Source organism: Pyxicephalus adspersus, chromosome 3 (assembly GCF_032062135.1).
Source record: "Pyxicephalus adspersus chromosome 3, UCB_Pads_2.0, whole genome shotgun sequence".
In the NCBI taxonomy this organism is placed as follows: Eukaryota; Metazoa; Chordata; class Amphibia; order Anura; family Pyxicephalidae; genus Pyxicephalus; species Pyxicephalus adspersus.
This window is the reverse complement of record NC_092860.1, coordinates 60,829,077-60,841,407: the sequence shown is the minus strand read 5'-3', so window position 1 is coordinate 60,841,407 and position 12,331 is coordinate 60,829,077. Positions and strand designations below refer to the sequence as shown.

The window sequence follows — 12,331 nt, the reverse complement described above, 5'->3', positions numbered from 1 at the left end:
AAATTACACCCGGACAAGCATTACTACGACTGAGGTCTCAGTTCTTTAGGAAGCCAGGTAATAATAAAATAATCCAAAAAACATTATTCATTTTAAGTTTCTAAAAATAGTTTCACAAGCCAAGACCCAAATATTTTTATGTGGCAAGTTTATAGATAGATTGGATAAGTTGAAGCTGAAATGTAATTTTTTTGCCTTTCCCAAATCCTTCCTTCTCATAAACTTTCTGATGAAATGTTCAAATAAAAATGTTTGTAGTTTTATTACATGCAATATTTTGGACGCCAGGGATGTAATCATTAGATGTGCTTGCAGGCAGATTTTAACTGGTAGGGGAGCTAATATAGTGCTGTACATACAGTGGTTCCATGAAATTGTCAGAACACATTGCCTAGATTCACACTGTGAGATGCTCACAATATGCAATATCCTGTACTAGACTGTAAGAAAATCCTAAAGTGCATAGTACAACATGAAGGTGGTCTATCTGTAAAATACAATAGAATAGGTAACTATTCTGTATGCATACATTTATGATTACACATTACATTGGGATGCACTTAAACAGTATTCACAGGTGGCTTAGTTTTCTTCTTCCTAATTAAACCAGATATATTCAATAGTTTGAGAAATTTCCAAATAATATATCCTGATTTTGCCTTGAAATTACAACATCGAGAGTAATCTCTTTGAAAGTATGTTGCTGTTAAATCCGAATGTGAAAAGTGCTAGTGATAGGAAAAAAAAGGGAAGAAATATAGAAATAATATTAGCAATTATTAATTTATTTAGCATATTTGTTATCAATATATATATAAATATATATATAAATATATATATATGTATATATATATATATATATAGTATAGGATTACCATAGGAATACTGAAGGCCCACTGACACAACCCGCTTCATAGGTAACAGAATACTCCCATGTGCCAATTCAGGCCAATTCACATCGTTCAAGGCATATATATGCCAAAGTCCTTGTACTCATCAGTCTTAGCTGACAATTTATTAAATCTCTCCAAGGCTGGAGAAGATTCACCTTCATCAGTAAAGCTGGTGATCCAACAAACATGGACTGGATTTCTTCAAAATCATTTTTGCAATTTGATAGAAAATGTTTTGAATCCTGGATCAGATCCATTTCAGGTTTGCTGGATCACCCAGCTTCACTGATAAAAGTGTATCTTCTCCAGCTTTGGAAAGCTTTAATAAATCAGGCCCTTTGTCTAAGCCTAACCTTTAGGTGAACATCATTAAAAAAGTGACTGCATAGCAACCAATAACAGCTGAGGCAATGAACAGGAGTACAGCAGCATATGTGTTGCATGGGTAGCCAGTGATAGTGACACCCATCATTTACATGTTTTTACAGCTTAGAAACACCTGCTGGTTTACATTAAAGGTCTGCCAGGCTTCAAAGATTCTAGGAGAAAAATACAGTGCTTTTTTAAATGAAATAATCCACAATGCTAATTGATACAGAGGTGAAGGGTGAACCATTTAAAGTACTTTTTCTTCTTGTTCAAAAATAAAATGCATGATCTAGACAAAGATTAACTTAAATTTTTTCATTTTTGTTGTTTGATTTTTTGGTTCAAAATGTAATCTGTCATTTCTTTTTACCAGAAGTTGATAAAGGAGCCTTTTAATGACTTTTTACATTTCTTAAAACATTTTTGATTATATTAAGTACTACAAAGAGTCTTGTATTACCTGAGAAAGTCTGGAGCTCTAATGATCATGTGTTGGAAATCTTCTAGAGACAGTTTTCCATCATTGTCTACATCAGCTTCATCTATTACCTTATCACATACCAGACATACTTCTTCTGGCGTAAGCTCATTTCGAGTAAGCTTGTTCAGTGTCTTTTCCAAATCTGATTTACATATATAATCATCATTATTGAAATCTGAATCAAATATGAGAAAAAAAAAAGTTTAAATGCATTGCTACTTCATTCCAACATGCATTGCTACTTCATTCCAACAAGCTTACTAAGTCAACAGCAAGTGACAAATATTGAGCATACTAAGATGATATAGAAATGTCCTATAAAAAATACCAAAAATGTAATCATACACATTTGAAGTACCCCATTAGAATACTGAGATGTAAATCCTGGCTGACAATATCAGTTTGAGGTTTAAGCAATCTGATCTGTTAAATGTATGCCTGCGTATAAAAATGGACAAAACCAAGGGCATAACTATAGACTCAGAAGCCTATGCAACTACTATTGGGCCAGGAATGAGATATGGGCCCTGATTTATGAAAGCTCCCCAGGGCTAGAGAGAATTCACTTTCAGAAGTGAAGCTGGGTAATCCAGCAAACCTGGAATGGATCTGATCTAGAATTCAAAAGGTTTGCTAGCAAATAGCAAATGATTTTTAAAAATCCATTACATGTTTTGTGAATCACCCCGATTTACTTCTAAAAGCGTAACCTCTCCAGCCTTGGAGTGCTTTCATAAATCAGGCCCATTGCTGGATGGGGTAATACTACAGCCCTGATTTATCAAGCAAAAGTGCGATCTGGCATCAGACCCATCTAATCTATTTATCAATTTTTCAGCAGCTGACAATACGCTGGCGTATTCTTCCGACAAACTGAAATGATCTGGCACTTCGAGCCGCGCATCTCCAGCAGCTTGACACTAGCGAGTTTGCATTAAATGTCAATATTTCCCTAACAAATCATCCTTTCAAATGGCACATATTAGTTAGCTCTAAATAAAAATATATGATGTGTTCAAATGTTTCAAACATATCTATTACCTCAGAAATAAGCATATTTTGAAATGACCTCATATTTTCAGGTTCTAAAAGACTTAACTGATTTCAGCTGTTTACATAGGCGCATACCTAAATGCTTACGATGCCTGACCCGAGCATCCGCCTGGTGATAAATCCCTGCAAATTCAGGCAGGCGAGACCTCGCTTTTGCCAGCGAACTAGATCATCCACCCATGTTCTTCTTTGCTTCTATAGATATATATCTATATATATCTAAATATATAAAGATATATATATTTATAAGTTATGATTGGCTGAGCAGAGGGAAACCTTGATGATGCTTGAGCCGTCATCAGGGTTTCCCTCTGCTCAGCCATTCACAGAGCACTTGAGGTGAATGGGGAGCCTTGTCCTCATTTAACCCCTAGTGCCTGGGGATCCCTCACTGTCAGTAGTCCCACGGCTGTGCTCATGACATGAATGCACCCGTGGGATTTATCCTTTGATTGTGCGATAGCCTGTAAAAAAGAAAAGTTACACTAAACACACACATTTAATAAATGAGTTTAACTTTAAAGCCTCCTCTCCTCTACTTTGTTTTAACTTATTTTTATTAGTTCACGGGTGTTGTGAACAGCTACCCTGTTTTCCCGATTATAAGGCACTGTCTTATATTTTTTGAAATGCCAAAATATGCCCTAGGTCTTATTTTCAGGGGGATGTCTTATTTTTCCATGAAGAAGACTACAGTACACATTTATTGCCCTTCTGATCACTCTGTGCCATTGATTGTCCCCTTCTGTTCACTGACTTACCTTTTTTTCCACTGTACGGCTGGGTAACTCCGTTAGGGCAGGGATCAGCAGCTTGCTTCCTGGTGCAGAATCGCGGGGGCCCGTGTGCCGGCTTGTTACTTTCAGTTTGGCTCTGCACTGCAGCCAGCATCGAGGAGACACACACAGTATCAGGTATCGGAGGATGTCTTATTCGCGGGTGAGTGCCTTATTTTAATTATTTTAGCAAAAATCGGGGGTGGCTTATTTGATGGGGATGCCTTATAATCGGGGAAACACGATATCTATGTTGCTACATTTCATACTTTGCTTACCATTTAGCACAATACCTGCTTTTGTTTTTTAAATCCTGAATGTTTCAATGTCCATTTTGCAATTAAGAAGTCAACATTAGTGCTGTTATTGTGTTTGTAGCCATGTTGTTTCACTGCAATAATATGTCTTTATTACCACCTTTAAATGTTTGTTCTGTATAAATATTTTTTAATCCAGTTTTCCACCTTCAATAGGTTCAAATTGCATATTAGTTTGGCAAGTATTTTTTGAATGCAAAATTTCTTGGACCATTTTTGAACTATTTTGACATTATATGGAAGTGTGGGTTTACATGTGTTTGGTGTTTGTGTGTTTTTTTTATTTTGTCAGGTAAATTTAGTGGTGTCTGGTCTCTATATTTTAAGGTGACTTTTTCGAAAATGTGTTTATTTTGATAAAAGTTGTTTGAAAAATGTAGTAGTTGTTGTTTGTATATTTTATTTTGGTTGTTTTTTATGTAATCTCATTTACAAATTCCCAGGATCTTTTAACCTTGGGTGATCCAACAGACCTGCAATTTAACAAGTCAATTCTGATTGTTTTTTGCAGTTCCTTTCTATGAATTGTTGAAAGGCTAAAATCAGCACAATTGTCTTAATAAAACTTAGCTGTTTGATGCACATTGTTGTGCGCCGATGCGAACCCGCTATGTGTGTGTAAACTGTGTTCTATCAGTTGAAAAATATACCGGCCACTTTTTGCAGAGAAGGATCCTTTTTCGGGTAAGTTTTTCTTTTTATGTGGATATTGCTTGTCTCCATGTGCACTCATGTATGTACATTTGTGCATATATGTATGTATGCATTTATGTGTGTACATATACATATAAAAGAGAAATTAGACTGGGAAACAATTTTGAACAATTTTTTTGTTGACTTCAATTTTTAAGCTTATTTACACTAAAATAGGTATGCTGATTCTGAAAGCGCAGTTAGTTTTCTTCTATCACGTCGGGTTTTTTCTCTAATGCATATATTAATGAGATTACTGTAGTGTGGATTTGTATAGGCTTTTCATTTACATGCAAGACAGTGTGGTCAGAGGTTGTGCGCTGCTCTACGTAGTGAATAAGCAAAAGTTATTTTTCTACCTAAACACGTATTTCCTTTCTTTCAGAATATGTCTGGCTCTGCTGTTTCTTGTCGTAAGTGCCTAAACAACCCTGATTCATTTTGTTAAATCTTTGGCAGTTTCATCATTCAGAGTCAAAAGGCAAACATTAGCATATTTGTAGAGCCAGCCTATTTGGCATATTTCAAAGTTAAACTTGGTGATCAAGATAAGTCTTAGGCCCCTCATAAGGTGTGCAAACAGTGTGTCGAGGGTTTACGGATTTGGACAAAGGGAACACGTGATAAGATGCCATTTGGTATACCTATGGTTTGGCGAGAGCCAGGAGATCCTTTCAGTGACTGTTACTTTTGTATAGTGAAAACTTCAGGATATAACAAGAAAAATAAATGTAACAGAGTATCCTAGTCTACCAACCTAGTCTACCCTCATCTGTGTTGACCTTAAAATGGTATGCTTCCTTCTTGGTCAACAACGTGGATACACCAAGTATCCCTGTTATCTGTGCATGTGGGACAGCAGAGCTTGTGAGAGGCATTGGATTGAAAGGAATTGGCCTCCAAGATCTGCCCTAAAACCAGGTGATCCAAACATTCTACATGAGCTACTTGTTGATAGAAATAATAATATATTCCCGTCTCTGCACATGAAACTGGGTCTGATAAAGCAGTTCGTTAAAGCTTTTGCCAACTGAAGGAGACTTTTTTAAGTACCTCATTTTGGCATAGCCTGTCATTTGCAAAAATAAAGACCAGTGTGTTTGATGGTCCACAGATTCGGAGGCTCATCAAGGATGAACATTTCATCAGGACAATGTCAGAAGTCGAAAAGCACGCTTGGTTATCACTCAAAGCCATTGTGAAGGACTTTCTTGGAAACACATGATCAAATAATTACATAGAAATTGTCCAGAACTCCTGGACAGCTACAAAATGCTTGGTTGCAATATGAGCATCAAGGTGCATTTTCTGCATAGCCATCTTTCTAACTTCCCGGAAAACTTTAGTGCAGTCAGTGATGAGCTAGGTGAACGATTCCACCAAGATTAGGTCACGGAAGGACAGCATCAGGGTAGATGGGATGTACATATGATGGCTGACTTGTTGAAGCATCCGGCGGGATTGTCCTAACACTGAACACTTCAGGAAAAGCTGTAAGCATAATTTACCTTCACCGCTTACCTGATACATTTTCAAATGTTTTACTGTAAAAAAAATGTTATAGAGTACCAATAAATCCTTTGTATGAACAAAATAAACAGTACATTCAAGTTAATATTTTATTATTTTTTCATTGTATGTAAAATTTGTATGCTTTTTTGACAAAAATGGAGGGTATCCTGTATCTTAAAAACTAGACGTGATAGCATAAAACTGGGGTCATTTCTGGATTCACCACCCAAAAATTTGTAAAACAACAAGTGTAAGATCTAACTCAATAAAATATATGTTCCCCAGTGTTATAGTAAGAAATAGGCAAGGAGGTTTTTTTGGCATATTGCTTAACATGCTTCAAATTGAAAAGATTGCCTTTTTGTTCCTATGATTTCTGATGTCATGGGCCCATTGAGCCCATTGAGCTTGGAATTTGTCCATACAATCGTTGTCAAATGCCCTTGTCTCCTCCATTCTCATAATATCATTTACCTTGTCAACCCAGTGAGCAAGGGAGGGTATAGTTGACTGTTTCCAATATAGTAGAATGTGTTGACGAGCAGCCACCATTAGGTGACAGTGGATAGTTTTCCTATAGAAAACAAGGTGGATTGGGCATTAACGACAGCAAAGCCACCTTCTGGCAAAAGGGTCAAGGGTTCGCCATACAAATCAGAACAGATGTTGAATACCTCGCCCCAAAATAATTGCAGACCAAGACAGGACCACCAGACATGAAAATAAGATCCACATCTCCAACAAGTGCTCAAAACAGAGGGGAACATACGGTGGAGGGGAACAGGATCCCTGTACCAACGTGTTAAAATTCTTCTCCTGTGTGTACCCGCAGACCGATGATTTGTGCGTGAGTTCATAGGCTGCTAGCCAGTCCAACCCTGCAATCTCCTGGCCAATGTCTCTATGTGATTGAGTCATAAGACTTAATGAGAGTCTGATAAATTAAGGAAACCAAATGTCGGGGAGATTCGGTTAGGGTGCAAAGTTTTTCAAACTCAGTCAGAGGTCAATGTATGTTGGCTGAGAGATGCAAAGATTTGCAAAAAAGTGACAGTTGCATAGAAGTCAACCAAGATACCGACCATGGAGGGTTAGAAACAGCTGGAGAAAATCGACCTGAAGATAAATCCAGGAAATGTCTGGCTTGTGGCCAGTCCTCCCTGGTAAAGCCAAGGGGAAAAGAAGGATTATCAAAAAAGAGGGTCTAGAAAACAGAGACAGATGATTTCTAATAGAACGCCAAGTCTTCATTGCAGATAAAGTAAAGGAAAAAAGGGTAGAATGAAGAGCTTCATTAGGATCCCGAGTCCATGCCACCGCTCTCGCAGGGTCCAGGGGAGAGGGATCCTGTTCCAATCGAATAGATAAAGTGCATTCAGGTTTAGATTGCCATTCTACGACCCTGGTAAGTAAGGCAGCGGCATGGTATAGTTCCAAGTCAGGCAGGCCCATACCTCCAATCATAAAGATACATGTTTAATTCTGGGTCGGTGGCCACCCCACACAACTTGAATGGCTCGGGAACGCAGTATCCGGAAAAACATTTTAGGAGGGGAGATAGGGATGGTTTGAAAAACATAACAGCTTAGGGAGCGAGACCATTTTAAGAACATGGATCCTACTGAACCAGGAGAGTGGAAGCTTTTTGCCAATTATCCAGGTCCTGGGATATGGATTTTAGTAGGAGAGCATAATTGAGTTGGTAGAGGCAAGAAAGGTCTGAAGGTATAGAGACACCTAAGTACTTAATGCAATCAGTGCACCATTTAAAAGGGAAATTTTGGGATAATTGAGAGACAAGCCTAGAGGGTAGAGAAATATTCATGATCTCTGTTTTAGAGAGATTTACCTTGAAGTTGTTGTGACAACCAAATCTATCCATTTCTTTGAGAATGGAAGGAAGGGAAGTGTGGGGTTGAGTAATGTATAAAAGAACATCATCAGCATAGAGAGCTAATTTTTGGTGGTGAGATGGAGTAGGTACCCCATGGATTGATGGATTAGATCCTATAGAGGTGGCTAGGTGTTCCATCACCAACGCAAAAAGAAGGGGAGACAATGGGCATCTCCGCCATTGCGGATAGAAAACTTTGCGGAATGGGTCCCATTGACCAAGATTTTAGCTGTTGGTGTGGAATACAGAGCCATTGTTTTTGCAAGGAGAACAGATCTTAGGCCAATCTGCTGTAATGTTAGTTCCAGAAATTGCCAATTAACCCTAGCAAAAGCCTTTTGGGCATCAATTAAAAGGAGGCAAGCTGGAATTTTGTGCTTCTGAATGTAAGAGATAAGATTGGGTCCGTGTAGTGTATTGTAGTCCGTGTAGTGCCTCTCGGCCCAGAATAAAGCCCACCTGGTCTCTGTGTTTCAGGGAGGGGAGCAGTGGCGCTAACCGGGTAGCTATGATTTTTGCATATAATTTGAGATAAAATTGAAGAGGGAGATAGAATGATAATTCCTACAATAAGCCGTGTCTTTCCCCAGTTTAGGTAAAACCGCAATGTTTGCAAGGAGCATATCAGGGGAGAATGGATGTTCCCTATCCACTGCATTAAATGCTTTGGTCATAATGGGCAGCAGTGAAGAAGCCAAAGCCTTATAAAATCTGAGGGTGTAGCCGTCAGGGCCAGGGCATTAACTGGATTGGAGCAATTTATTAGCCGCCAGGAGTTCCTCAGAACTCAGAGGGGCATTCAATTTTTTAGAAGTGGAAGCACTAAGAGTAGGGAGTGCAGTCTCTTGAATATGTGATTGAATATGTGAAATTGAAGAGTAGGAAGAAAGGGAGGGTTGTGAATTTGGGTGGATCTTGCTTTTTTCAAGTGGGAGCCATGTTTAATGAGAACACCACGTAGAACACATTTTAACGCTTCTCATTAGGTGATTTGGTGAGTGATGTCTTGAGCGTGTACCCGCCCAAAAGAAGTAATGGTTTCAATAATCTCTGCCAAACATACAGAGTCACTTAGTAAGCTGTCATTGAGTCTCCATGAGCCTCTGGGACCCCTAGCCGGCAAATTATCAAATTCTATGTGAACAGGGGCATGATCAGACTATAACTGCAAGCCTATCCTGGATCTAGGTTGAAAGTCAAGTAGAGCTTGTGCAATCAAAAAATATGCGACTGTAAGTGTTGTGGGCACAGGAATAAAAACTATAATCCCTGTCAGTAGGGTGAGAAATGTCCCATGTGTCCACAACACCTGGACTATACCACAAAAGTTATGAAAGGGCCATTGCAGGGACCATCGACTTCCCTGAGGTGTCAATCTGCAGAACTAAAAGAACATTCCCACCAATGATCAGATGGTTGTGACCAAAACGCTCCAATTCAGATATCCACTGGGTAAAGAAATAGAGTTTGTCTTAATTAGGGGAATACACATTAACAATAGTATAGATAAGGTCATTAAGTTTAATCGATAGGAAAAAGTAGCGGCCTTGGGGATCAATATATGAATCGAGAACAGTGGGAGCAAAAAATTTGTGGAAGGCGATGGAAATTCCTTTGGATTTTGCAGAGGGATTAGGGCTATGGAACCACTGGGTATATGATGGATTTTTAAGCAAAGGGATAGACTCACTTCTAAAGTGAGTCTCCTGTAAAAATAGTACTTCAGTTTTAGCTTTGTGAAAGTGGTACATAATTTGGCTCCTCTTCTCTGGAAAGTTAAAGCCTCCAACATTTGGAGAGGCCAGGGAAAAAAGTTCAGCCACCATCATCGTACACAAATCTGATTAAAATTAGTTGACATACTGCTCCTGTTTCCATAAGGGTGTACAAGATAAGGGGTGTGTGGAAGGGGGAAATTAGGGAAATATGGGGAAGGTGGGCGATGGGGGTATAGACTAAAGAGTAAGATGCAACAATCTGCGTCAGGATCCTTAGATGGGGTAAAGTCGCCGACGCAACAAACGGAGGCATCCAGCAACAACAATCAATATATGTCATAACAATAAAACAAAAGAAAAATCTCAGCTTATCATAAAGGTACATAAAAAATACTGTTTAAACTCTCATAGAAATCTCAGCACTTGGACAATTAGAGAGATAATAGAGCAATAAGGCAGCCAGGAACAACTACCACTGGAAAAATCAAACATAGACTAAAGTGCATTTAGATTATACTTATCAACAATCCGAGGTAACAAAATTCCCAGGGCAGTCCCCTAGAAAAGGGGAAAAGAAGTGAGGGAGGCACATAAGATGCCTCAGTCTCAGTCAACAGTCACAGGTGTCACGATCCACAGGTGGTGAGGAGCTTGAACTGACTTGCAACTGGTTTGGATCCAAGATGAGGGAGGTGGAGGGTTCAAGAACGGAAGCTGAATGGGCTATTTGGGTAAAGGGAGATCCACAAGCCCTAAGGAGCCCTGGAAAGTAGGTAGATCCTCTAAATAGCTGAGGGAGGCCGTTTTCCCATTATTCATGGCCAGCAGCTGGAATAAAAATCCCCATCTATATTTATTATTTTGAGATTTGAGAATTTCCAAGAAGGGTTTAAGCGTCCTGCGCTGAGCAAGAGTATGGCGGGATAAGTCCTGCAGTAGGATGATTGGAAAGCCATTAAAGAAGATGGAGGATTGTGCACGGGTCTAACACATGATATCTTCCTTCAAACGGAAAGAATGCACTCTGCACTTAATGTCACAAGGTTTCATGGAGTCTTGGTTTCTAGGTCCCAAGGTTCTGTGGACTGTGGGCTCAATGCTGTGGTCTTTAGGCTTGAGGAGTAATCATTAAGCACAGCAGTCACCGCAGGAAGCAAGTCATCAGTGCCCACACTTTCAGGGATCCCTCTAATTTTATTGTTATTATGCCGATTCCTGTTCTCAAGGTCGTCATGTTGGTAAAAAAAGTTGTTGTAGTAGTGTGGAGTGAGCAATTAAGGCTTCTGTATGCTTAGTAGGAAGGCCCCTGAGGCATTCTGTAGTACTTTCAATCTCTTCAAGTCTGTGTCCAAGATCTCTTTTGAGCTCCCCCATTGGATCATGGAGCCCAGGTAAGATTTAGTAGGGAGGGCCTGCAAATATGATTCTAAGTCTCACTGAGGAGGCTGGGAAACAGAAGGCGCCTCCAGAGGAGAATTTGCGGGTTGTGAAAGAGGGTCCCCGGGGCTGCTGTGTGTAGGAGAGGCAGAAGAGGGTCCCTGGGGCTGCTGTGTGTAGGAGAGGCAGGAGAGGGTCCCTGTGGCTGCTGTGTGTAGGAGAGGCAGGGGAGGGTCCCTGGGGCTGCTGTGTGTAGGAGAGGCAAGAGAAGCAGTGCTCACATGGGGCAGTGCTTAGGTGGGAGGCTAAGGTGGGAGGCCGAGCGATCCACAGCCGGCACCATCTTGCCTCCTTTCTGGCTCCTCATCGCCAGAGCAGAAGAACCGCCCGTGTTGAACATGCTGATCTAACAGGATTGGGCACCGCTGGAGGGGACGCCGGAGTCATGGTGTCCATGCTTGCCCATTCGTGCGGGGTAGAGAGAGGAGATTGCTGCGGAGAATGAAGAAAAAGCCGACCGCAGATGGGAGAGCACACACCACGCGTCTCACTCCGCCATGCGCCAGGCCACGCCCCCACAATACAGTATTTAAGGAGCAAAATTAGATGGAGCAACAACAGAACATCTGTTCCTTTCTAAGAGTGCTTGACCCTGCTTCTAAGCTTGGCAATCAATAGGGTTTGATGTTGTGCTTGGCAACCTGGACCTCCTTCCATCAGCATCAGGTGTGTTGGAATGAGTATGCAACTCAGCTAGAAAGCTAATTGACAACCAGTTTGGCCAGGAAGTGTGATTGTATACAATAGGGCTAAGATCAGGCAGCACAACACAATGAGAACAAACCCATAACACTACTACAAATTGATAGGGGAGTTGTGTAGAATAGTGGCAGCAAATTAGCTTATTCAGCAAATGTCAGACTATGAAAAAAACAAATACTAGAAATAAAATCAATGCCATTTTATTCATAAAAAGAATATGTACATAATACATTCCAATGACAATATGACTTTGAGAATGGGACAAAGGCAACAAGGGAGGTCAAATAGCAGTTTGTAGTGGAAATCATACATACATTTGTACTAATTATTTGTGGATAAAATGACAAAACATTGCTGAAGAATTGCCAAACAACAGAAAGCATAATTAGAAACCCAAAAACATTGCAGCAACAGATGAAGCTAACAATAATGAAAATTACAAAAAGTGACATCGAAGCATACCATTTAAGCAAACTTTCATGAGCC

At 39.9% G+C, this 12,331-nt stretch overlaps 1 protein-coding gene across 1 annotated transcript in view; it reads right to left on the bottom strand.

The window, feature by feature from the left end:
* Positions 1 to 258: 258 nt before the first annotated feature.
* Positions 259 to 12,331, bottom strand: part of CIB3 (calcium and integrin binding family member 3) — a 52,295-nt gene continuing 40,222 nt past the window's right edge. The window contains exons 5-6 of the mRNA XM_072407084.1: positions 1,723 to 1,918; positions 259 to 728 (exon numbers count right to left, since the gene is read on the bottom strand). Coding sequence (XP_072263185.1) covers positions 707 to 728; positions 1,723 to 1,918 — 218 coding nt within the window. The 3' untranslated portion in view covers positions 259 to 706. The remainder of the gene's footprint in view (positions 729 to 1,722; positions 1,919 to 12,331) is intronic.